At 37.6% G+C, this 26,140-nt stretch overlaps 2 protein-coding genes across 4 annotated transcripts in view; one reads left to right on the top strand and one right to left on the bottom strand.

Annotated features, from left to right (window-relative positions):
• Positions 1–6,351, bottom strand: part of NLN (neurolysin) — a 61,577-nt gene extending 55,226 nt beyond the window's left edge. The window contains exons 1-2 of one of the 3 annotated variants that reach the window (XM_027732363.2): positions 5,885–6,351; positions 5,428–5,489 (exon numbers count right to left, since the gene is read on the bottom strand). In XM_027732363.2, the coding sequence (XP_027588164.2) occupies positions 5,428–5,489; positions 5,885–6,286 (464 nt within the window). In that variant the 5' untranslated portion in view covers positions 6,287–6,351. Of the gene's footprint in view, positions 1–906; positions 1,154–5,427; positions 5,600–5,884 lie in introns of those variants that run through there. The other 2 variants (XM_039384385.1, XM_039384384.1) reach the window with 2 other exon arrangements.
• SGTB (small glutamine rich tetratricopeptide repeat containing beta) overlaps positions 6,029–26,140 on the top strand; it is a 23,789-nt gene continuing 3,677 nt past the window's right edge. Inside the window, exons 1-10 of the mRNA XM_027732384.2 lie at positions 6,029–6,268; positions 7,673–7,800; positions 12,880–12,983; positions 13,717–13,786; positions 17,344–17,443; positions 19,053–19,157; positions 21,995–22,133; positions 22,221–22,283; positions 24,743–24,780; positions 25,026–25,109. Coding sequence (XP_027588185.1) covers positions 7,701–7,800; positions 12,880–12,983; positions 13,717–13,786; positions 17,344–17,443; positions 19,053–19,157; positions 21,995–22,133; positions 22,221–22,283; positions 24,743–24,780; positions 25,026–25,109 — 803 coding nt within the window. The 5' untranslated portion in view covers positions 6,029–6,268; positions 7,673–7,700. The remainder of the gene's footprint in view (positions 6,269–7,672; positions 7,801–12,879; positions 12,984–13,716; positions 13,787–17,343; positions 17,444–19,052; positions 19,158–21,994; positions 22,134–22,220; positions 22,284–24,742; positions 24,781–25,025; positions 25,110–26,140) is intronic.

Below are 26,140 nucleotides of genomic sequence, written 5' to 3'. Positions count from 1 at the left end.
TTGTATTATTTAGAAATTAATTCTTGCTTACATTTTAAATTTGTCTCCATATTGTTTCAATTTTGACTCAAAGTTGCAGATAATAAGTAACCGTATATCTTACAGTAAAGCAAGGACAAAATTAACCAAAGCAAGCAGAGAACTGGGTAAACCAAGGCAAAAACAAGAACAGAAGGAAAAAAAAAAGTCCAAGACAGAACCAGCAGTGTACAGTTAAATGGCTCAAAGCATTATTTTAATTGAGCCAAAGGCATGAAACTAGTGTCCTACAAGTCATCACTTTTTCCTGCGGGACAAACACATTTTAAGTCCTTCTTCCCCTTCGCTTCTCAGCCCTTTCATCTGTTTGGCTCTTGACATGTATGCAACAGTGAACACGTGGCTTGAATTCCTGGGCCATTTTCCTTGGAAAAGTACGTGGCTCTGTGTCATGAGTGTGTTTGGCACAGACATATCTCATCACAGAAAAAGGACAGCATGTTTAGTACTTCCTAATTTAAAGGTCTATAACTGCCATCAGAAACTGATTATTTTTAAGCAGCAGTTAAAGAAACAGAAGAAAATCTAGCACCTTTTAACACTAAATCTTAATTTTGTCACACCATTTAGAAAAAAGAATTATCTACAACTTGGTTCACTGTACACTCTACATTAACTATACTTTTAACCTCTTCAGATAAAAATGAGCAAGTTAAAAAATCTGTAAGTTATGCAAACATCTTCAAACCTTTATTGATATGCGCATTACCCTCATGACCTCACTATCCGGCAAGAAATGCTTACTGGTTTCTCCAACAGAATTAACATAAACAGAAAACTAACTGAAAAAGGTGCTCTGCAGCAGCTAATAAACAATCCAGACCTTAAGCGGAAACTCATACAAGTGCATAACATAATACAACTTACATATATTTTCTCCCCTTCCCCTTGTTCCCTCTGACAGTCTTTATACAACAAAATTTGGAAACTGGTCTGATTGATTTTCATATGAGAAGGTGCTTTCAACACAGTAGTCTGTAGTGGAACACATAGAAATGTCAGGATACAGTTTCAGCAGAGTGTCTGATCTCTAAAATTATGTTATCCATGGTTCTAAGGGGAAAAAAAACACAACAAAACCCAAACCAAACAAAAAACCCAAAAACCAACCAACCAACCAAAACCGAACAACAAAAATCCACAAAAAAAGCCCAAACCAAACAACCATACCCAAAAAAAGAAAAAAAAAACAAACCCAAAATTACTACTACCAGTACACTAGGCTTCACACTCATTCTGTGAACTGAATGCATTCTGTGTCACAGCAAACCTCAATCATAGCAACTTCCTTGAAGGGTCTTAGGAAGGAATTTGACTTAACACCTGCATGCAGACAATAATTGTACTACAGTCAGTCTGAGGCAGGAGGTATTCATTACGGTTATCTTATTATTTGGTTCTACTATCAGGTAAACTGTGGAAACACAGCGGGAAAAAAATTGCTTTTAAGGCTGTACAGCTCCCTCAGGTGCTGCTGCATAAACATATATTTCCATGATGCCAGCAATAAACAGCAGGTAAAGTGCATGCTGTTTAGTGCAAACACCGCACAGTTACTCCCAGGATAGTTCAGTACTTGAATGCAATCAGCTAATGCACGAGAAACACATTGTTGACTCCACTGGAAAATGAAGTGGTGCTGCAGGACAGAGAAAACTACTGAGGGTTTGTAAACACAAAAGGTTTTTGATTTACATCTACTGTTAATCAGCTCAGCCTACCATGGAGATACACTTCGATTTCCCATTGATCTTAAGTCTCATGCAGTCAAAGCAATGAGAAATGTTCTCCTGCCATCACCAGTTAGTTGGAAAATTCTATGTCTTTATAGCGGATGATGACCCAATCTCACTCACTTACCATTTTAAACCAGTGATCTTCTTGGGAGACAGTGCCTTATGTCCATTTCATTGCTTGCAAAATCCCAAACAGCCTGCTCAACACCACAAATTAGGAACGCAAATGAAGCCTGCTTTCTTCTCTGGCTTTTGAGTGAACAGTGATTTAATAACACTGAGTGCTTCCCAGGATAGCTACAGGTTATGTGAAAAGCTACATGTTCCAGCATGGTAAGTATGGCAAGAACTTTGTTCATTTAACATTCTACTGAAGAAATAAAAAGGGTCGCTGTTAAAGACGGAGCTTTTCTTAGAGATGGTATGAATAACAGAGATGCTGTATCATATTTTGCTCAGAAACAAGTAAAATTACCACTGTCCTCACCTTGCCTTCCCTAATCAAAACACAAATAACATGTACTGAAAAATAGCCTCCTCTACAGAGGAAAATTTAGACTCACAAATCTACTGGAATTCTTTGAAGGAGTCACAATCGACAGAGATCAGAAACTGCTGTTGTGAGATGAGAAGGGAGATCCTGTTACAGAAAACTGGCTAAAAGCTAGGCTGTTAAAAATGGCTGCTCATTGCTCTGAATGGATTTAGGTGACAGTGGAACCTTGCAGGGTTCCATCTTGGGGGTTTTGTATTTTTTCACATATTTATACCTCATCTACAAAAAGCTGGGATGAATGACATGACAAAACTTACTGATGATAATTTACTTAGGACAATGTAGTGTACTAAAGGCAGCCACAAAAAGATGAAAAACAATGTCACAATATAGAAAAGTTTAAAACCATTAACAAAGTGAATTTCAGTATTAGTAAATGTGAATTAATGCACACTTTGGATCCAGTCACTCTGGAGACATAACAGTTTAACAAAAACATTAACGAGGAGGCATCCACAAAGAACAAAATGATAGGATTTAGCAGAGGTGGAACAGAACAAAACGGAAAAATTCATTATACCACATGTGTTTCTGATCCTCTCAACAGGTAAACTCTCATGTCTTCTGTTCTACCTGCCAAAACCTTTATCTGTTCTACCAAGTCATAATGACTGAGAAACAATTACCTGCAGTGAGCAATATATTCCATTCAAAGAACAACTAGACTGGGATTCTTCAGAGCAGACAAAAAAAAAATTAAAAAAGCAGAGAAAAAAACGCAACAGAGGAAGTACTTCAGAGATTTATATGATAATGAAGAGACGGATGGAGAGAATGGTCAGGAATAAATTTTTTTCCTGTCACTTCCAACATAACTGAGTAAGAGATCAAACACAGTTTAAGGAAGTAGTTTCAATATAAAAAGGTATTACTAGACAAATTTTTGTACAAGAGATCATACAGGAGAACTGGTTTTGTGTTAGAGAGTCCGCAATTCCTAGACTGTTCTGAAAAGATTGTACTGAATGTTCATCGTATCTTCTATGCTTTCTGAGTTACCTGATCCCAACTCCTACAGAAGAAAGCTTGGACTTTTGAACTAACCCAAACTATTTAAAAGAAATCTTTCTAAGCCAGGCATTTCTTCCTTTATAGAGAGAATGACAGAACAGATATGTTCTCAAAAGACATTAACTACATTGCTTAGTGAGGTCCAACTGGTTCTTTATGGGTCAAATTCAGTCCACAAAATGTTTCTGGGCTCAACACATTTGTCTGAGCCAGCCAAGGAAATAATTTCTTTCTGCCAACTCTGTCTAATAGACAAATTGCTCTTTTGTAGCCTGCTGTGGTTAGAAAAGTGGTAGCTGTTGCTTTTGACCACAGGAAAAATTGCTGCTGCAATACACAGAAGAGGTTGTGCAGTCCATGGATCACACGAAAAGGGAAAAATGCTCCAAGTGTCCTGTCCGGTCTTTGCCATTGCTGAGGTGCTGGACCTGATACTTCAATGAAAGCATAGAGACACACTATGATGATAAGTATGAAATAAGAAAATTACTATGAAAGTTCTTCCTATTTCTTTGCCCTCTGATGTCACTTCTTTTTCTGCTTCTTCCCAGCCTCTGTTTCTCGCTGGTTTTCTTCCTCATAAAGAAAAATGCCAGTGTTCAGAGTTTCTTTACAGTGATGGAAATCTAAAATTAAATCTTAAATATAAATTCTAGTTTTTCCAGAATCCACGTACACGTACTTTCCAATTCAAAACCGGATTTTGACATTTTCAAAGCAATGCTCCAGAATTCACAAATCCTAGACAATGATTTTAGGACACTGAAATTATTTAAAACAGGGTATCTATTTTTATTCAGATTTTTTTTTCCATTTCTAGGAAGATCCTCATAAAGTAAACAGACTATTGGCTTACTTAAGTAATTTAGACTGGCTTTACCCATGTATTTTATTGAACTGAATATGAATCTTTGAATCTTTTGGATTCCAATAGGAAAAATATTTAATTGGGAAAAGCCTCCTTCCCAAAATCTGTCTATTTTAAACAAAAGAATCAAACCTTAACGTTATTTTATTTAATGTAAGGCATGATACTTCAAACTTGCTAAGAACTGTCATGTTTATCTCACATTAAGGTGCCCTTGGGAAAAACAGAAGCTGAGAACCTTTGCTATCCAACATTTCTGTGACCAATTCCTTAACTTTTCAAAGTTACAAGTCACTATTACTCATTCAAGAATACTCTCTTCTGTGAAACAATTATTTGGGCAAACTGAAATAATGACTTGAAGAAAAAAATCACAATTAACAAAGTGCAGGAACCACTCCCCACTATACTTATTTCTACTTAAAAAGGAGGTATCTTCCATGTCCAAATGCAAACCGCGAACAGAGATAGACCTTTTAATTTTTATCTAAAGAAAAAAACTTCCATACTCCTTTTCCTTTCCTTGCCTTCTTTTGATGGAAAAATCTGTAGGGTAAACAAAGATAGTCACAAAATATGGAAAACAGTGAAAATGACTATACAAAAAAAGGAATGTAAACCTGTATTAGGAAAAGAATATAGATGTGCACTTTATTCAGCACCAGAAAACAGGTCAATCAATTTTCAACAGCAGAAGCTTTATAAAAAGAAAATATTCTGGATCTTACTTTCTATCTGCTAATACCCTCAATCCTCATTTGATGTGAACAAAGGCTGTGAAATAGAACAAAACCACTACACTTTATGCAGTAAATACACAACTATCATTTCTCAAAAGTCCTCACCAGGTAACTATCTTTTTCATTTTACACTCAAATTCAGCTTCATTCTCATTACCACAACATATTCTCACTGTGCCTCTCACACTACTTCCATTTTTCTTTCAAATCTGGTCTTTTGGGGAAATTGAGATGCGAGCATAAAAGCAATGATGCTCATTTCTCTGGTGCATCTAGAACTGACTACAAGCCTTCTTCCACACTGCTTTTCTGGGGTCCATTTAGTGCTCGTGTTCATTAATTAAATAAGTAATGCCCTATTTTAAAGCCTTTCGGTAGTATACTAGTACTCGTCTCACCCTTCGTACAACGTGTAATAGTGATACACCTTTTTATAGAGCTACTATGAACACACTGCCAGTCTCTCTTCACACACACCTTGCTGCAGTCCCGCTGCTACAGTCTTCTCCTTCACTCCATTGTCTTCTTGCCCATTTCTCCTGCAGTACGTGTGCCACTCAGTGCAAGGATTACCAGGCGGACACCTCGTCTCGCCCGCCCTGCCCACCTGGAAGCCCTTCAGGACGGAGCTCATGCCAGGGAGGGCGGACTGCGGGAAACGCGCCAGGAGCTGAGGCAATGAACCCCACAGGTTTCCTGCCCCATTGTGTGCCCGTCCCCCCTCAGCGTCCCACCCGCTACGCTGCGGCTCCTCCCGGCCCGGGGGTCAGGCCCAGTTCCCAGGCCCGGCTCCTCGGGCGAGGGATGGGGATGTCCCGTCAGCCGCAGGCAGCTCCATGCTCCCATGGATTTCAGTCCGGCCAGGCGACCCCCACCCACTCCGGAGACCGCCCCCGTCCCGGGTCCCGCGGCACCACCCTCCCTGCGCCCCTACCTGCGAACCGCGCCCGCGCAAAGACACAGCATGGGCAGGGCGGCGCGGTGGGCGGCGGGGGAGGAGGACACGGGGAAGGCGGATTCGAGGAGGAGGGGAAGAGGAGGAGGAACAGGGGAGGAGAGGAGAAGCAGAGGAAGAGGAGTAGGAAGGACTAGGAGAAGGAAGAGGAGAGGAGAAGGAAGGACGGACAGGAGGAAGAAGAAACATAGGAAGGACCGGCTTCACTCCCGTCGCCACCCCGCCCTCTGTCCACCGGCGAGCGCAGCCCTTAGCCCCGCTCCGCCGCCGCCCTGCGCATCCGCTTCCGCCACCGCCTCCTTCGACCCCGCGTCCCTGCTCTCTGCCAGCCGCCGGCGGCGCGGACTCGCCAGCTCTCGCACGGTAAGAGAGATGCCTCATCCCCGCGGGGGCGAGGGGGCTCCGCGCCGCCTCCTCGCACCTTCGGTGCGCAGAGCCCGGGGGCGGGGGGGAGATCGGACCCCGGGCGGTGCGGCCGCGGTCCCCGCGGTGCCGGGCGGTGCAGGGCTGTCCTTGGAGCCCGAGCGAGCGGCCCTGGGCCGGGGGAGAACGCGGAGGCGGGCGGGGGGCGGGAGCGCGGCCCCCCTCCGAGGCCGCGGGGGCGCGCCCGGGCGCTGGAACCCGCGCTGCCCCTTCGGGGGGAAGCTGGTCGGGGACCCCCGGTGCCCCCGGCCGTGCTCCCCCGGCCCTCCTGGCTCTCCCGTCCCCACGGCGGGATTTGCGTGGCGTGGGTTTGGCCGCACACCGATTCGCTCGCGCGTTGTGGGGAGAAAATAATGGAGCGAGGGGCTGACCCTGGTCTTGCCGTTCATTTAATGCTCACTTTTAAACCTGCTTTGCCCCGATAGCTGGATAGGGTTGTACCCTTTAAAATCAAAAGGATTTAAGGAAAAATAACTTGGAAGGTTTTAACTAAAATTGTCCTCCAGGTTATGTAACTCCTAGCTGATGCTAAATGGAAATCAGACTGAGCCAGTAGTGTCTCTAATCACAAGTGTGTACTGAGGTCACAGTGTTCCACTTCTTTGTCCGAAGTGATAATGAACTGTTCCATAGCACCATGTCACACCATAGAACATCTTTTATTAAAGTATAACACCCACGTCACACCAAAGAACGAACACCTTTTATTCAAGTATAACACCATGTCACACCATAGAACATCTTTTATTAAAGTATAACACCCGTGTCACACCAAAGAACGAACACCTTTTATTCAAGTATAACACCATGTAACACCATAGAACATCTTTGATTAAAGTATAACACCCATGTCACACCGAAGAACAAACACCTTTTATTGAAGTATATTTCTTTATATCATTATATTTATCACTGTGGCTTTTTAATTGGTTTTGACCTCAGCACATGCTCCTTCTTGCAAGTGCATGTGTCTTAGAAATAAAAGTAAAACCATAAAAGAACTCCCTATAAATGAAAAATAAGTCATTAAATTAATTTAACCTTGGTGATGGGCCATTCACTTGAGAGTTGTACTTGATGATCTTTGTGCGTCCCTTCTGTGATTCTGATTCAACTTTCCTGCAGTAATGAATCAGAGGAAATATGTACTTTTTTGATGGTACTTAGGCTAGATAATCATAGCAGTTTTCCCTAATCCATACAATTTCACTGCTTGTTTCAAGGCATTGTGTTATTGGGCTTTTAAGGTTTTGTGTATTGTACATACTTCTTACTGAGGTCACTAGGAGACTGGAATACTGTAAGAATTAATTTTCTGAAATAAGAGATCCTGTTGTTTTTAAGACATAGGAGAAACTGAATCAATTTCAATATGTCATCAGTCAAGCGCTTGGTTTATGCAGTCATCCATTTCTTGAGACAGCAGAGTCAGATGGATACTTTTACTCCAGATGAACAAGAAAGCTTGGAAGGTAAGCGATAAAGATGCTGATATATATATATACATATGTATATATGTGTGTGTGTATATATATATGTATAATACCTCACAGGTGTTACATTGCTTTATATATAATATCACAGAAAGTAACTGGAGTGACGTAACTAAAACTGCCATCTAATATTATCTGTGAATAAGATCATGATTTTAATGTTTCTGAGATTATTAATTTTAGGACATCTTCAATTTAAAAAATATTCTAAAGTTACATGTGTACTACCTTAATTTTGAGAAACATACTTTGAATCACATCATTTGTAGAGGTCTTTTTTCTAACCTCAACAATTCTAGATTCTAAGTTAAGCAGTGCTGTAATGCAGACCCTAGTAATAACTTGTGTATATGTCCCACAAATTTTTGCCTGCTGATTATTTTTCTCTTTTATATTTGGTTTCTTTCTGCATTTTATATCTCTTAGTAGCTCTGCTTGCCACCGAGGAAGTAAAACAATTATCATACGTTGGGTTTGGTTTGTGGGAAGAACTCCTGGTTTGTACTTGCAAGAATTCCACGTAATTTACAAGGGAAGGCTAAGACATCCTAAGAACATGGAAAATAAAATAAATGCTTTGAGTTTTTTTTTCGCTTCAGTAGTGGTTCCAAAGAGCACATGGTAGTAAGTATTTTCAGTATAACTTTTGTTATACACCCAAGTTCATCTGTCTGCATACATAGCTGTGGACAGATAGCCTTTATTGATAGACAGTCATTAAGTCTTTGTAACTTCATGGTATCTGCCTTCCTCCTTCACACTGCTCTTATTCTTTTTTCCTAATTTCTGGATACTTTATGTCATGTGGTATCACAATTTGGAATTAAGAAAGAAAGAATAAAGTCAATTCTGCAACGAGCATTTCATAGCATCTTTTTAAAAGACCTCTGCACTCTTTCAAGCAGTCTTTGGTCATTCAATCAGAGAAGGAATTCGGAGGTAAGAGGGAGAAGTCTAGGACCAGCAGTGCAGTAATTAATTTCAGGCATTAGATTACTAAATTCTGTGAAATCTGAGGTGTGGAGAGACTTTGCTGAGGTACAAAGCAAGTCCTGCTTCTCAGAAGCGTAAACTTGAATGAACCACATCCAGGTTTATCTTTTTAGTGTCTCTTGGTTTTACAGTGTGGTTGTTCACCAAAGTAAATAAGAAAGAAACCTTTGTGTCTTTCTATTCAAAGGATAGTTCCGAAGGAATAAAAGCTAAAAGATTTGGTTTTATATAATAATCTGGAGTATTTTGTACATTTGAAAAGTAGTAGCCATCAAATGAATTTAACCTGTATCAGATTATGATGATATTCAGCTGATGAAAGAAAACGTTTTTGAAGATCATATATAATGAGAGATGAAGAGTATTCCTTTTGTTTTTATAATGAAACTGATAAACATTGGGTTATGATTGAAATTTTACCTGATAACGTGTCTTAGAGCAACCTTAGCCAATGTCTATATAAAGGAATCAACTTTTAAGATTCAGTTTTCTAAATAAAAGATATTATAAAACCTCAGTTGTGCTTAAATACTGATGCAAAATTTAGCATTTTAATGCAGACGTGAAATCCTAATTTTAGAGCTCTATGCTGCCACAAGCACAGTACCATATGCTATGTGTTAGAGGGTAGGAGGCGGGCATTTGGAAAAATTGACTCAGTTGTGCAAAATATCTTTAAGTGCATGTAGAGCAGCAGTAGCCCAAGTCCTAGCCATTGAAGTATTTAATGTTAGATGAAGACATAAGGGATTAAAAAACTTGACTGATAGTTTTTGTCGGTACTTTATGTCTGTGAAAAGATAAAACACTGACTGATTACGTGACTGCCAAGAAGTAAGTCAAACAGATCCCATTTCCCACAAAACAACAAAAAGAGCTAGAAGATTGCAAATAAAATTGAGACCTTCTGAAAATACAAGTCTAGGATGTATTCACACTCCATTTTTGTTGATAACCTTCATTCTGCTTGTGTGAGTTATATAGGGATGTCAATGATAGTGTAAATTTCCTCAAGGAATTTTGTACTTGCTTGATGAATAAAAATGCCTTATTTTGAGAAGCAGAGTGATTGCAAGGTAGACCAGAGAAACATAATACCCTAGGATCTAGAGCAGTGATACAGGTCTCTTGGTGGTTAGTGCTCAACTATTTTGTATGATCTAGAAATTTCACTTCTTCTAAGTTATATTTTAGACCATGTTTAAATGGCAGTTATTCCTCCCTCCTTCCCCTCCCTTCTTTCTTTCATAGCACCGATTTCTGTGGACTTAAAGCAAAATATCTACAACATGCACAAGGCTGTGATTTATTTTTTTTTCTTACTTCTATGATCAATGTACCACAAGTAATTTCTCTAAGGCAACGTTTCCAAAACAGGAAGGCAGGTGATGCATATAATACTTGACACTGGGAAGATTATATGCAAGATGAAGAAAGATGGTAATGAGTACTAAAGGGGCCTCAGCAGCCCAATTCATGCGCATTATTCAGCGATCAACAGCCTGCATGTTGGCTCTCATGCCTTCATGTTGCTTGCAATTTGTATTAGGGTGGCAAAAAGTCCTGGAGCTATGCGGCATTGGGAATACAGAGCTAGGCTCCAGCATAGCCCAGTTGCTCCTATTGTCAGATAGTGGGTGTGTCTGTGAGTCCCAGCTGTTCAGCAGGGACCTGTATGGGTTTGCAAGGTGGTCAGTTCAAGCTGCGGCCTCTGAAAGTGTGTGTGATGGTGGAGCTGATCAGGAGAACAGGTAACTTTGGCCTTTGAAATCAGATGCAGGAAAAGATGAATAGCTCACATAGAGTATCAGGTCTTTCCAGCTCACTGATAATATTGAGCTTGCAGCGGTGGATGGTGCTTGCTTTGATATTGGGGTAGCATGACCTCCGGAGGTACCTCTCTAGTGAAAACAAGTCTTCACACCTTTGACTTTACTGGGGTCAGGTTTTTATGTAACATTAAAGTAGAGTAGTTATTGATCTTGTCACAACCTATTACATCTTCTGATTTGGAAAAGTTTCTGTTTTGGCAGTGTTTATTTTTTTATGTGGGTTTCTGTTGTTGGCTTGAATGTTAACCAGTGGTTATTATTCTAACCTATGGATTCATCCCATAAGAGCTCCTAATTTTATTACATCATAGATAAATTAGAAGGAATAAAAATTCCATTTTTCACTTAAAGGAGAAATACAGGAGTTCACTGTAACAACTGATTATTTAATGGAAATGCTGAGTAATAATACTATACTCAGAATTGTTTTGTTTACACATAATTTGCACTGCTGCATTTTGCAAAACTCTCCTATATCATAGAGATTTGGTGTCACTGACTTAATGCTTTGAGAAAGATAAGGGAGGAGGTTGTATCTTAAATTTATGCAAAACTACAGATTATGTAAGGCATTCTGAAAAGGGAGTGCCTTTAGGTAAAAATAAGTTGGTGGGGAAAACTGGTAAGTAAACTGTTGCAAGAGGCTTCCTATTAAGTCATATAAGGAAAAAAGAGATGTGTAATTCCACTGATTTTATGATAGGCCTGGTAATAAGTACTATTAATATGTAATTCAGAATCCAGCATATATCAGTGTTTACTGTACAAAGAACCAAATATTTCTACATAGCAGGGGACAAAGAAGTTTAACCCAAATCCTTCAGCACTCTTACTGGATAATTTAGAACCTGACAAATAGATAAATTTTTAAGAGGTTATAGGAGCAACTTGCATGCATATTTAGCAGTGTATTCAATTGTTACATGTTATCAACCTTAACTTTTTATCATACTTTACTTTTTTGTGAATAATTTCTATTTTATGTTGCCCTTTTTTTAAAAAATTACATCTTCCAGGTTTTACTATCTATTTCACAAATCTGCTTCCCCCACCCTTTCTGCCAGCTGTGACATAGAAAACAGGCTCCTCAAACTGGCCTTACTGTTGTTAACTTTCAGGAATTTTACTAGTTTTGGGTTAGTGTTCAGGTTTATTATAATGCAAATAAGAATTCAAAATATATTTGTTATATTAACATTGGCCTGAAGGTCAATTTAAATACTAAGAATCCGTTTTTACTGATACCTAATTTGAATTCAGATACTCTTGATTGTCTGTCTTGTATATCTTGACTTAAAAAAGCTGTTTTTCTGTTCAAAATAGGCTTTACAAAGACGCTTCTTTGTTCCTCCTCACTTTTAAGTCTAAAACATTTAGATGATATACTTTAATAAAAACATTCTACTAGATTCTTAAGATTATTGGGAAAATAATTATATGTCACAGTAGTGTAAATAACAGAATATATCTCTCTCTCTCCAGACTTGTATACAGTAATTGCTACTGATCTTCTTTTGCCTAAAAATATGTGAGCACATTTAAAACTTTAGTTAGGTATATGGCTCTCCTTTTTTTAGAATTACTTACTGTAAGTGCATTTGCATTATTGCAGGTTTGGGAGGGCCATTTAATCCTTACACAACTGAACATGTGAAAGGATACTGCATATATATTTTTTATAGAATAAAGGTTTGTGATTAATGCAGCATTTTATTAATAAACAGTGTCTTCAAATGAATATATTTTGTTACCAAAAAAAGATAAGAATAACAAGTATCTTGCCTTTATTCTTTACTGTAAAGGTGAGCAGTTTCCTTCCAGCTGTTATGCCACTCAGATATGTGGTAGTTGTGATGTTTTGAGGTGGGGTATGTGGCACATGCACATGCATAGTTGTATTATGAGCTTGTATTTTGTGCTTTTGTTAAATCCTTATATTTTTATATTTAAAAAAAAGGCTTTGAGTGACTCGCAGAACTGAAATAAAATTTTTAAATTACTTGAAAAATAATGGCCAAACTATCTATGGATTGTGATCTTAGATATCTTAGATATCTTAGATATTTTTCAGCAAGCCAATTTTATGGGGATCGGGTAGCCTCTCTATTTTATGATTTATTCCAAAGAGCTGCCTTTAGTAGCTGAATAAGGAAGTGAGTCACAGCTTTATAAATAAATTAGTGAAGTTGTGCTTCTATTGAGAAACTGGTGATTTTTTTTTTTTCCTTTTAAGTTGCAATTCAGTGTCTGGAGACTGTGTTTAAGATTAACCTGGAAGATACTCATCTTGCACCCCCACAGCATTTGATAGAAATGTTCACAAACTCTATTCACAAGGTAAGAGTTTCATTTAGATTCTAGAGTTACTCTGCCAATATGTGCTAAGGTTTCATATTGAATACACAATCTTTAAGTGCTCTATAGGTCAAAATGATGTGATAACTTAAAGGAAAACATGAGAAAAGTTAATTTTCTATAAGAGGCTAGCATTATGAGAATCTTTTGGGGCAGTGGGAAGAATTAATTTCAGCTAGACAAGGACAGTTCCAGAAAATTACTCAGTAGTGGATGTCTCATTCTCACTTCAAGGTTTTTATCCTTCAGTTAAGCATTTTGCAATTCCCAGAGATAAATATCTGATGTGTGTCATTGGTAGTCTGTTGATGCTTCTCACTCCTTTCTGGAAATAATTTAATTGCTCAGTTTTGAACACTAACCTTAAAATGGGAACTTCGAAAGTGTGTACTAATAATACATATTATCTGAGATCCCAAGTACAAGAACCATCAGAATGGTAAACAGGAAAGTCAGAGTTAAGAAAACAAGACTGAAGAGATACCAGCTATCTTCTCCTTGACTTCCTTAAAACACGTGGTGAGCCATAAGGTTTTTTCAGTAGCAGAAAGCAAGCTATCTTTTTCTTCTAAGGATGTGTTAGTGATGTTTAATTCTTTCACACTTCCTGTACACTACAGAAAATCTGGTTGTTTGTTGACACAATGGTGCCCAGAAATTTTTAATAACATTATATTTTAATGGAAAAAAAACCCTTGTTTTTTTTCCCATACAGAATGACATGCTGCCTCTCTCAGGTTCTTTACCAGAGAATGTTGTAAAGGCTGACCAACTGAAGGATGAAGGTTTGTAATAAACTTAGAAATAAACTGTCTTATGCTTTTATTATATTTTTGGGTTATCATGGGTAGTGATAGTATAGCAGCTGGGCAACACACACCCCACAAAAAACTTCAGCTTATATTCTCTGGTGACTGTTATGTTGTATGAGGTCTAATTGATTGCTCCATCTGGGAGCAAAGAAAATATTGTTTATTCTCTCCCTGCTCTGGAGGTTGCTTAAAAAGTAAGGGATAACACGTGAAGTTGGCAGAAGCTTTAAAGAATGAACAGGTATTTTTTGGCATATTATAGATTTCTCTGTTTGTCCATGGAATTGTTCTTCAAGTTTCTACTTATATTGAAATGGTTATGTGATGGTAAAAAGCTTACACCAATGTAAAAATTCTTGTGAACTTACTGGGGTTAGTATTTCACATATGTGAAATCATTTGTGTGCTTTATAATCGCAGACAAACCAGTTGTTTATTGTCCTTTTGACAGCTGTTATTGCTGTTCTGTGAGGAAACGCAGCTGTACCATAGAAGTCTTTACTAATACTACCTAAGAAAGCATCCATGTTATTTCCCTTCAAAAAGAAGAGAGGGGAGGGAAAAAAGCAGGTAGCACTGAAAAGTGTTAGGAATTGCTATGGATTGAAGCTTTATAAATCACATTTTTTATAACCTGTTGAATTTTCAGATAGTTGAGTTTTATAGAAAAAATAAATAAACGTCAATTACAAGGCAGATGTAACTCTCTCAAAAGTTGCAGGACAATAATGTGGAAAAAGTTCTGCTGGTTTTGACAGTGAGTAAAATGAGTTCCGTGTCTGTCTTATCTTAAAACTGGTCATCTGTAGTCATGAATGCAGTCCATTACTGGCTCTGAAAGTAAGTTTTCCTAATTCTTGAAGTTGCTCATTAGCTCTTTAATTCAAAGGGTAAAGAGCTCAAACATGGTCGGGTCACAAGAGAAAATTAGTTTGTAACTCATAACATACCTGTGGTGCATGCTAGCTTTTCATTTTGCTGTCTGTTTCTGTCAACTCATGGAAAGTGAAGAACGCTTGTAGCTCTCAGTATGGTTATTGGACTGTAGGGATAGTCAGCATTTTCCAGATGTTCCAGCTATTTTAAATCCATGTCTTTGTATGGTTTTACAAAAGGACTTCCATGGCTCTACTGAGAAAAGTTGAAAGTGTCTAAATTTTGATGGACCATTTCAAGTGTCAGCTGTCAGGGGCATTACTAAGGAGTTTGGAACTGCTTGAAATGCCTCTGGTTAATTTCCTGTAATAAAATTAACTTACTGCTTTCTAATGGTGCATTTTCATATGCATATTGACCACTGTCATGCTTTTCAGTGAGGAGTAGTTTTGGCCCTGAATTATGGAGATGAACTAGGTAACTTGAGGAAGTCCATTTGACCTGTATCTTCTATAATACTGTAATTCTATAACTCTGATTTCCTCATATTGTCTGTATGTCGTTACTAATGGAATAACTTCACTCATCTTTGTGACCACCAGCCTGCTCCTCCTCTGCTCCAAAAACTCAGCCCTAATACTTGTAGAAATTAACTAATGAACAGTAAAACAAAATCGAATAGCCAAATTGTCTTTCTTGGTCATTAGAAAAGCAGAACGTAATGTACCCTTCAGACTAGTAAATACTTGAATTTACTTGCCTACACTTGCATATCACTTGACACTTTGGCTTAATGTAAGCTGTGTAAGAGCACAGATTGTACAGGTTTGTATAGTGTAATGATAGTCTCAGACCTCTAAAAAGATCTGTGTATTACCACAGCATAAATTATAACAATAAGTTGTATTTTCCCCGTAGCGGACACATGTTCAGAAAGTATAACCATTTTGGGGGTTTTTTGGTCTTAAGAGTTTTTGTATGATGTTAAAAAAGAATAATACAGTTGCTTTTCCTTATCTCAGCAGAGTTAGTAGATCTAGCTATTTTTATGTTTTCCTTTAGCCAAGTTGGAGCAGGAAAGAGAGAGAGCGCGAAAAGTATGCTCTGATATTAGATCAAATTTAGCTCTGTACCGCAGGTCATCTTTAGTTCAGAACAGTATCATAAATTCTGACATTCATGGTCACTGATGGCAGTTTTGTTTTAAAGGAACATTAACTGTTGCAATTTTGTTGAGTGCAGCTAACTTGCAAATTTTTTATCTGACAACAGGATTTAGTGTACAGATCTTTACCTCAGAACAAAGGAAAGCTATGTAGATAGTGGACCTCTAGAAATTAGAAAGATATTGTTACATTCTGTATGTATTTGAAAGGTGTATACATGCAATTACAGTTTGTTTGCCTTGTCGCTGGAAGGGATTGGTGACTATAGTTATGGTAAGAATAGCACTATTGGGAAGAGGTAATTTTGTACTACCTTGATGATACTTAGTTACTTTAATCTGGTTTTGTTTATTTTCTCCATGTTTAAAAAGAAACTCAAAACTAGTTGTTTTCAGTTAGTACGAACACTTAGGACTGCTTGCTCCACAGTCTTTTGCTTTCTGTCAGAGACTCAGTTGCACTGACTGAACTTTTCCAGCCTTTGCTTTTGCAGTTATCTGCATCAGTAGTAACCTACTGACCTGTTCCTTCTCCTGTTTGTTTTAGGATAAGGTTCAAATGTTTTGCCAAAATACAAGGAAGTCAGTGGAAGTCTATAGTTTTCCTGACAATTTCTTGACATTTCTGAGAAACCAAGGCTTCTGTAGGATCTAGCAGGCCAAAAATCGATAATTGCAGGACCCAGGGACAATCGTACACTGAGGCACTCCAAACTAGGATTTTTACTTTACTTCTGTGTCATCAGGAAAGACAGAAACTAGAAAGACTGCCCTGTGTCAGGGACAAAAGAATGTGTGAAGTGTCTTTTGTTTTGAAAGAGCTTACTGCAGAATTTTCTGTCTGTAGAGAAGTTATATAAATGTTTCTGGGTTTTTTTTTCTGATGGACTTAAAAAGTAGGAAATGTGAAACTTTGTTTTAGAGTAGAAGTTCTGAGCTTTGTTGGTGAGAAATTTTACCTTTGAGTCATTTTAGATTGCTGGTGCTATACATACTTTTCATCTACATGGTATCACAAAAGTGGGACTTATGTGCTTAGTTTTGCTGTTGTTTGATTTTTCATGTTATATAGGTACAAGCAAGTTTTTGGGACATACAAGAAAATGAAATTAAGAAATTAATGTAGCCTACTGGATTATGAGGCTTGCAAAGACAGTTAAGACTGAGTCTATACTAGAGTGGAACTGCAATTACAATTACAGTTCTCAATGAAGTGATCTTTGCTTAACAGCAGAAACTAACTGGAAGTGTGAAATACCAAGGTGAGAAGAGGATGGTTTATGTGGTGGACTACAGTGTACATAATAAACTTTACAAACATAGATATTTTTATTTCATTATTCCCTGCCAATTCTGTTTAAAAGAATGTATCTCAAAAAAGGGCAGTCATAATTCCCTTATATAGATGCTGTAAGGTAGCTGCTCTATTTCTTTCATACAGAGCACCATATCTTCTAACTATTTAAGAGCTTTTTGTAATTTATTTCAGGTAATAATCATATGAAAGAAGAAAATTATGGTGCTGCAGTGGATTGTTACACTAGGGCTATACAACTGGATCCAAACAATGCAGTCTATTACTGCAACAGGTAAAATGCAATAAAATGCCTCCATTATTAATTTAAGGATTTAGGATGTATTAACTTGAGTGCTGTCAATCTGACCTTGTGGCAGTGTACCCAGTGAAATATTCTAGTTTAAGAGCTGTGTTTCCATTACTCCAGAGTTTAGTTCATGATAAATAAAAATGAAAGATGCAGTGTTTTGAGGCAAATGTAAAGGGAAAGGAAATGTGTGGTTTGTTAATATTTACATACTTAAGACAGCAGTTCAAAGTGTAAATCATCTGTTTTCCTTGGGAAAACTCATCACATTAGTGAATCCAGGTATAAAATGGAAATTAAGACCAGATTGAAAAGCTTCCCATCTCTGGGAGTTTCCTCAGGAGAATGGGCTTAAGCACCAAATCTGTAATTGGCAAAAGTAGAAATACTTTACTCTGTGTGTTTCATCATCACCTATCACATTTGTGAGGACTAAAATGAGTCTTGATGTTGATCAGCACAGTGTTGTATGTAATTACTTAAAAGAAAACATAAGATGCTTGGAATTTTGTGGGTGATGTGGTACTTGCGTAAATATAGGCCTTATCTTTCTTGACCTTGTTTGGGAGCCATGGAGACATACTGCCTTCAATGGTATTTCTTTTTACTCACAGCAGTGAGAAAAAGAAAGCTGAGATGCCCTTGAAATTTTAACTGGCTGTATAATTTTTTTTGTGAACATGGAAAAAACATTTTCTGTTCAAACACATGCAAGATTAAGTACTGTACCATTTTATTTGTAAATCTCCACTGGCATCTGTGGAGTGTGACAAATGTTAAACAGTCCAAATATTTAAAATAGGTAAGTAGTCCCATTTTGAAGACATTTTAATCCAAGTCAGAAAAAATCGTGCAGTTTGGAGGTAATTGCAGGAGAAAGGAATACTAGTAAAAAAGAAAAAGGCTTTATTTCTACTATAGTGTTTTAAACCAAGAAAGAACAAATTTGAGACCTTTCAGACTGAGGAAGTTTTGATTATTAATGTGTCCTTTTTAATTTGGCCAAGTCTTTAATCTTATTATATTAACATCTGCAACATTCAGTATTTCTCCAGTACAGAAATGTAATTGTAATTTAGTAATTCAGAGGTTATTGAGAAATGGTATTCCGAGTTACCTGCAAGCATGAGTTGACTTCTAAAAAACTGAGCAGGGAAAAATCACAGCATTCCTTTGAATACCCGTAAAACTATACTTGCTGGAAAATGCCATTTTTATACAATACTCTTCCTTAAACAAGGATTTTATGTAAAGTATTACTTGAGAGTTTCACTTCTTGTAATAGGTTTTATGATTTATTTTGTGCATAGTCATCTACTGGATCTAAAACTGTTTCTTAGAATTATTTGTCCTATGTGTCCTCAAAGGTGAGTGCGTGTTCTCCAAAACCATAGTCTAGCAATGCACTTACACACATACTTATAACATTTGCTCACTCTACTTAATTGAGGAAAGGTAAGGATTATCTAAATAGTGAATGAAAAGTCAGTTAAGACTAACATGTGAGTGTCTAAGCTTGGGGATTTTTCTTTTATTGTTGGTTTGGGGTTTTTTTTGACAAAGCTCTCTCCTTTCTTTACCATCTTTTTCTTAGGGCTGCTGCTCACAGTAAGCTCAGCAACTACAGGGAAGCAATAAAGGACTGTGAGAATGCTATAGCAATAGATCCAAAGTACAGCAAAGCATATGGAAGAATGGGGTAAGCTAATACAAATCTGAGTAAACACTAAAACCCCAGATGTAAATCACCATCGATTTTCTGAAATAAGTGGAGCCAGGTTGTTTTACTTATCTGACATTCTTGTTCTGAAAGTCTAGCAATTTTCTGAGGATGACCCTATCAGGCTGTCAGCTCTTTTTATATATTTTTGATATCAGCATTTTTATCAGATTTCAACAGTTTTCAATATTTTTCTTTCAATTTATCAACTTTGCAAGTTCAGTTTAGAAAGTCATGATGGGTTTTTTCTACCTCCAACCTAGTTATGAGTAATCAAAACCCTGCAGTTGGAATGGTGGATCTGCTAATGATGCTGCTAGAGAACAGCACTGGGACTTCTCACTAGCAAGAGTAGAGGCTTAATTTCTCTGTTTAATAGATCTTTAGGTGCAAATATTTTAGCAAGACTAAGCTATGTCTCTTTGGTAGTTTTTATCAGTAGTATCTGAGAGATTAACTGTATAGCCTTTTGAGGCAGTGGGTTATCTGAAAAGAATGTCAGGAATGCTCTGAATAGGCTGCTGACTTGAGTGAAGGGCCATTCTTCCAAGATGTGTAGATTTTCTTTTTCAGTCATTGAACACACTGTGGTTGTGGGCTGAATGCTGCATATGGCTTTTGAGTTTTTTTCTATACCAGTAAATTAAAACATGCTTAGGATTGTTTGTTGGGTCAGTTGGCACAAAATGGCTCATGTCCATGTTATTAAAATCTAGTTTGCAGTATGGAGTGGCCACATCCAAATGACCTATTACGAAACTGCATTGGTCTGTGTTAAATTCTGAACCATGCCCCAAAATTGTTCGTGATAATGCATGTTGACCTGGGACAAAACCATGCCAGGAACATTTATTTTAACATAAAATACGATGGAATTCTATCACTTGAAAACTTTCCATGATACAGTTTATTTTACTAATACAAACATAGACTAAGTAGCTTTTGAGATGATTAATTCATTTGGAAATTTTAGGCTGAATTGGTTGTTGAATTGGTTTTGTTCTATTCAATTCTCTTTAGATCGTTTCTTCATACAGCACAACCCAAGATCCCTTGACTTCAGTGATAGGGAGGGAAGCTACAGGCTGGATTAATTGGACACTGGAGGTTATTTTAGAGTTTTGGGTGTAAGACTAGTGTTCCTTTGATACACAGTATAGGTGGGACCATTCCCAGGCAATCAAGCTTCTCTTTTTTGATTGTCTGTTTTAATAGAGGACATATTTTGAGCTACAAGTAATTTCTTAGCTCAGCAGATGAGTAAACATAGCATAAACATGGCATAGGCTGAATGATGTTTAGTAAAAAAAACTCCCAAGTGCAGAAACCTTCTCAACTGAAGAAGATCTGTTTTCTGACAATATTATGCAGGCATATCAGTTTTTCTCAGGATTTGACAGAAATTCCTTATATGTCACAGAAAGATGCAGAAGTATTCAGAGATGGGAGCCATTTTAAAGTGGGAGTATCAATTTAAAGCGATACTTCCAGTATGACCCTGAAAAAGCACCTGTCTGGGTAGGAATTGTGAGCAAAGAAATGGTTGCCTACTGTTCTGACTTGTACTGTATTCCAAGAAACTCTCTCTGTAAAATGCTCTAAAATACTTTTTCTGTAAAAAGCACTATTGCATCACAGAAATAACGGATTGCATTTCTTGTCTAGTCAGAAACTATTTTGGCAAGTTAATGGGCCAAAAAGGGAGAATGTTTTTTATGAGGATAACTGTGTTAAGAAAGCAGACACTAATATTGTATGGGTTCCTCCAGGAGCAATACTGGCAACTCCTGGCGTTTCACACTTTTACTGAGAGTGATGGCTGTCACTGATGTATTTAACACATTGAACTTGCTTGCCTGAGACAAAAGACTAAGGTTTGTTATTGGGTAAGCACAGGCTTACCACCCCAGTCTTTCTAGCTCAGCACATATCAAAAGAGGGGACTAGAGTACTAAATAGCTGAATGTGGCTTACACAGATTTTTTACAAAAGGTGGAAAAGATCAGTTTAGGTTTTTGGTCAGTATAAACTGAAAATATACAGTAGGGGATAGAATTGAAACCACAACCAGATGGACTTCTGGAATAGTTCAAAGAAAGATGTTTTAAATGTAGTAATCGAATTTGAAAACAATTCTGTTTTAAAAAGTAGATCTGTCCTGTATTCTCATGAACTGCTGGAGAAGAGTCTTTTTCAAAATATTAAGCAGGCTTCCCTGATACAAGGGTTTCTTACAGCATCTTATTACTATGCCATTTAACTAATTTGCCAACTGTTGAAGTACAAGAGCCTTAAGGAGAACCTTTGCACTGATCCTGAGACAAAAATCCATTATGCTGAAACTTGTGGGTCCAGTATTTGTTTTCTTGAAGTTGCAGAAGTCATGTTAGTGATAGTTACTGGACTATCTTTGCCCAACTTGCCCATGTACATTTCTAAATAAACTCTTGGATCAAAAGGACTGGAAGAAACACTTGGAGGAATTACTGAGCTTATGCAAAAAGTCACAGCTGCTGGATCCAGCTTGTACTCTCAAAATAGAGACTAAATCACTAGATGATGCCAAGGAATTTTCCATGAAACTTGCATATATATATGAAATAGACAATGCAAGATGAGTTCTTGAGGGATCATCTTTTCTGTAAAAACAAGTGCTTACACTAAGCAGTAGTACCACAGTAGCAAAACTTGTTTTAATTTAGTGGTCAAGCTAAAAAATCAGTTGCAAGATACTGTTTCACTTAGAACAGAAAATGTATCATTATATATTTTGATGGTCATTTATTTCTACCCAGGATTTCTTTACTTCACATTAGGTTGGCTCTGACCTCAGTGAATAAATATGAAGAAGCAGTTACCAGTTACCAAAAAGCACTGGATCTTGATCCAGAGAATGACTCTTATAAGTCAAATTTGAAAATAGCAGAACAGAAACTGAGAGACATGTCCAGTCCTGTAAGTTAGCTCTGCTTCTCTTTATTTACAACAGTTTTAACTGGGAGTTTTTAGATAAACTTACCTTCAATTGCAATTTGTTTGTAGACTGGAACTGGATTGAGTTTTGACATGGCAAGCTTGATAAACAATCCTGCCTTCATTAGTATGGTGAGTATATCTCAAGCTTGACATTATCTTGTTTTTAAAAATGAATTTTTAAGAAAAGCTCTTGTTTAATGAGCCAAGCAGTTTTAATTACTATTATAGCAATGGTTGTATTACACTGAATTTCAACTTTTCTATGTAATTTTACACTTAAAACAAGAAGTGAAGTATAAATCTCCTGTAGTGCCTTGTCTTATTTCCAGTGGATTCTATCTTACAACATACATAGGTTAGCTGTGCTGTTTTTGTAGATGGCTTGATAGTAAAACACTTGTCGATGGCATGATGAAAATTTCTTCTATTCTTCACAAAGCAGTTAACAATGAATACAAGGACTAAAGTAACTCTTGGGGAGAACTACCTTGAGACCTTTCTGTTCTTACTGTTTCAAATTATCCCTGACATCCTTAAGTGTTCAAACAACAAATATAAATAACATATAGTGCATTCCTTTACTTCCAGTACAATTTAGCTTTCTTAGCTAAATGGAATTAGTGAACTTTGTAGAATGGAATTTGGAGAAAACGAAATGCAACCTCTCTCCCCCACCCCCCCAAAGAAACCCCCAACCAACCAACTTACATCCTTTGAGAACACAGTTAAAACTTGACTAGCCCTTGGGTAGCTTCACTGGAACAGGACATTGCAATCGATGCTTTTGTGTAGAAGTGCACTGTATTCAAAAAAGATCCATACATCTGGTGGAGTGGTTTCACAGCCACTCAGCAGCCAAGCCCCATGCAGCTGCTTGCTCACTCCCCCATCAGCAGGATCAAGGAGAGAATCAGAAGGGTAAAAGCTGGAAAATTTGTGCATTGAGATACAGAAAGTTTGATAGGGAAGGAAAACCCCTGCACATAAGCAAAGAAAACTGAGGAATTAATTCACTGCTTTCCATGGGCAGGCAGGTGTTCAGCCATCCCCAGGAGAGCAGGGTCCCATCATGTGTAATGGTTACTTGGGAAGATAAATGCCATCACTCCAAATGTACCCCCCCTTCCTCCTTCTTCCCCCCAGCTTTTTATACTGATCATGATGTCTGGAATATCCCTTTGGTCAGTTGGGGTTACCTGTCCTGGCTGTCTCTCTTCCCAGCCTCTCATGCACCCCCAGCCCCCTCACTAGTGAGGCAGCGCAAAAAACAGAAAAGGCCTTGGCTCTTTGTAAGCCCTGCTTAGCAATAACAAAATCATCTCCCTCTTATCAACCTCTGTGTTCAGCACAAATCCAAACCACAGCCCCCTACTATGAAGAAAGTTAACTCTACCCCAGCCAAAACCAGCACCCATGGTCCCAAATAATAGAAATGGTATGTAAGGAAGGAGTGAGCGAGTTCTCTGATGGCATTTGTGATGAAATTGCACTGGAACTCTGTGTACCACTTCACTGGTCATATGATGTACTCAGTCTGTGTCTGTTTAGAATCAACAATATACTCTTCAGTATGGAGCTAACTTGGGGGAAAGGATTTTTTGCATCATTTGCAGAAGATGCCTGGTCACATGCCTAGAACACGGTGCATTTATTCAGGAATGAACGACTTATCTTCCTGACATGTAGTTATTTGTTTTGTTTTTAAGGGAAAAATTGCCTCACTGTCTGACTTAAGAGGCTTGTAGCCTCCATTTTGGGCCCCTAAGCTAGATCAGCCTTATTACTGATAGCAGAAACTAAACCAGAATTCTGTATTAACCATAGCATTGGCCTGAATTTGGCATTTTATATCCAACTGTTAACTAGAGAAAAAAGTTGATTTACTTTTGAGATATCTATATATGGCAATATATTGATCAATAAAATAAATACTGGATATATCTGGGGTTTGTAGTACCTTTAGTAAGACAGTGAATAAGAAGGTACTCTGTTGTGCCTGTTGGTGGTGTATTCATCCAGACACTGATTTCTGCAGGAATTATGTTACTAACATTAAAATATCACATTGTTTATTCTATAGCATCTGTCCATAGACACTTTACACTATGGTAAAGTGTCTATGTGTCTAAACATTAGACACATGTCTAAACATTAACTGTTAATACCTAGTAGTAATAATAGTTGCGAATTTAATTTATCCAGGCAGGAAAGCAACAAAATACAAACTTTTCTTCAAAAAGCCTAGTAGAAAATCTTTGTCCTTGAAAGTTTTCAATGCTGGCTGTTTGGGTTTTTTTAGTTTTCTGTTACTTAGGTTTTTATTTTTACTGGCTTCCTGTCATATTTTCATGTCTGAATCTGTAACCACTATTTTTTAGCCAACATGTAACAAATTGTCTCAGCTTCATATCCTTGAAATACATTCCTGTAGTGATTCCTTTTGCAGAAGACATAAACTTAGCTTAATTTTGTAATAAAACAGAATACAGCATGTGGGGTTTTTTTGGTTTTTTTGTTCCCCACACTTTTCTAAGTGATACCTAAGTAGTAAATGTGTTATAATTTCAGCTATATGTTGTCTATTCTAGGCAGCAAGCTTAATGCAAAATCCTCAAGTTCAACAACTGTAAGTATTAAAATGGAGTGCAATTAAAACAAATGTCTTTAGAGGTTTGAATTAATAAGAGGAAAAGTGTATAGTACTGTATTCTGAAAAGGTAATTTTATTTTTACTTAGTGTAAATAAAACTACTGTAGTTTCTTCTGCTTGCAGCCTATTTCCTCCTAGCGATTCAAAAAAGAACTAGGGTTTACTGCTTACTATAAAGGTCCCTGCCCACCTCAATGCCAACACTGTGCTAACTGTTCCAGGATGTCGGGGATGATGTCCAATGCCATTGGTGGCCCTGCTGCCGGGGTTGGTGGCCTGTCAGATTTGTCTAGCCTGATTCATGCGTAAGTAAGAACTGCATAGTTTAATCTGTTACAGTTGCAGTAGGATCACTGCAACATCTATTTAAAAGGGATAGTGTCAAGCCAATTATACTGTGGCCTAGTCCCACTGTATGCCTATTTGTTATTAAAACTGACAACTCTTAAGACTTGTTTCCCACAAATTTGTTTCTTTGCTTTGTACATTTGCATCAATTAGAATGACTGAACTGCTCAGTTTCACTTTCTGGTTCTCATACACCATTACCTTCTAATGCCACTTATTAAAAATATTCCTTTAAATCTTTAAGTACTCCTACATGTGCTTTCAAATTGTGTGGATAAATTGACTACCTGATATCCCAGACAATCATTAGAAAAGCTACAGATTTACTTAACACGTCATAGGTTCTGCTCTGGCATCCCTCCATTTAGACGAGGAAGCTTTCAGAGGACTCAGTATAATGAAGAGTACCTTTACAAAAACCAGAACCTAAGGCTTTTCTAGTACAGTGATGATAAAATCCATCTGGAAGGTCTCCACAAAAGCATGCAGTTTGCTTATATGCCAAGTTCTCTTAAAGGAATACAATTTTACTTTATTTCAGCATTCTAGCACACTTCTAACTATTTTTAAGTTTTGCCTTTTCAGGGCAGTAGTAATTTATAATTTACATCACAGACAGGGATGTGCCACTGCAAAAACCAAATGCTATTTTCACAAAAAACACAGAGATATATGAAAATGGTGGCTTTTCTTCAACCTGCACTGTGGTTTAAAGTTGTCTTGATAATTTGCTGCTTGGGCAAAATGCAGAAATTACAGAGAAGCCAAGCCAGGTTATTTGTGAAGTAGTATTTTTTTACTTACTTGTTTTTTTCTAGTAAACCAGTGCTATACTTACTTTTTACATGGAGTTAATGTCACCTATTAATTTAACTCTGAAGCTACAACTGTTACAGAGATTACTGATATTACTTCAGTCATACAAGACATAAGGATGTAATAGTATGCTTACTTTCTACTAATGACATCTCGTTCACAAGTAGAAGCT

The sequence above is a fragment of the Pipra filicauda genome, unplaced genomic scaffold, assembly GCF_003945595.2.
Source record: "Pipra filicauda isolate LSUMZ 115617 unplaced genomic scaffold, ASM394559v2 scaffold34_size3990699_pilon, whole genome shotgun sequence".
Lineage (NCBI taxonomy): Eukaryota > Metazoa > Chordata > Aves > Passeriformes > Pipridae > Pipra > Pipra filicauda.
This window is presented reverse-complemented; position numbering and strand designations above follow the sequence as displayed.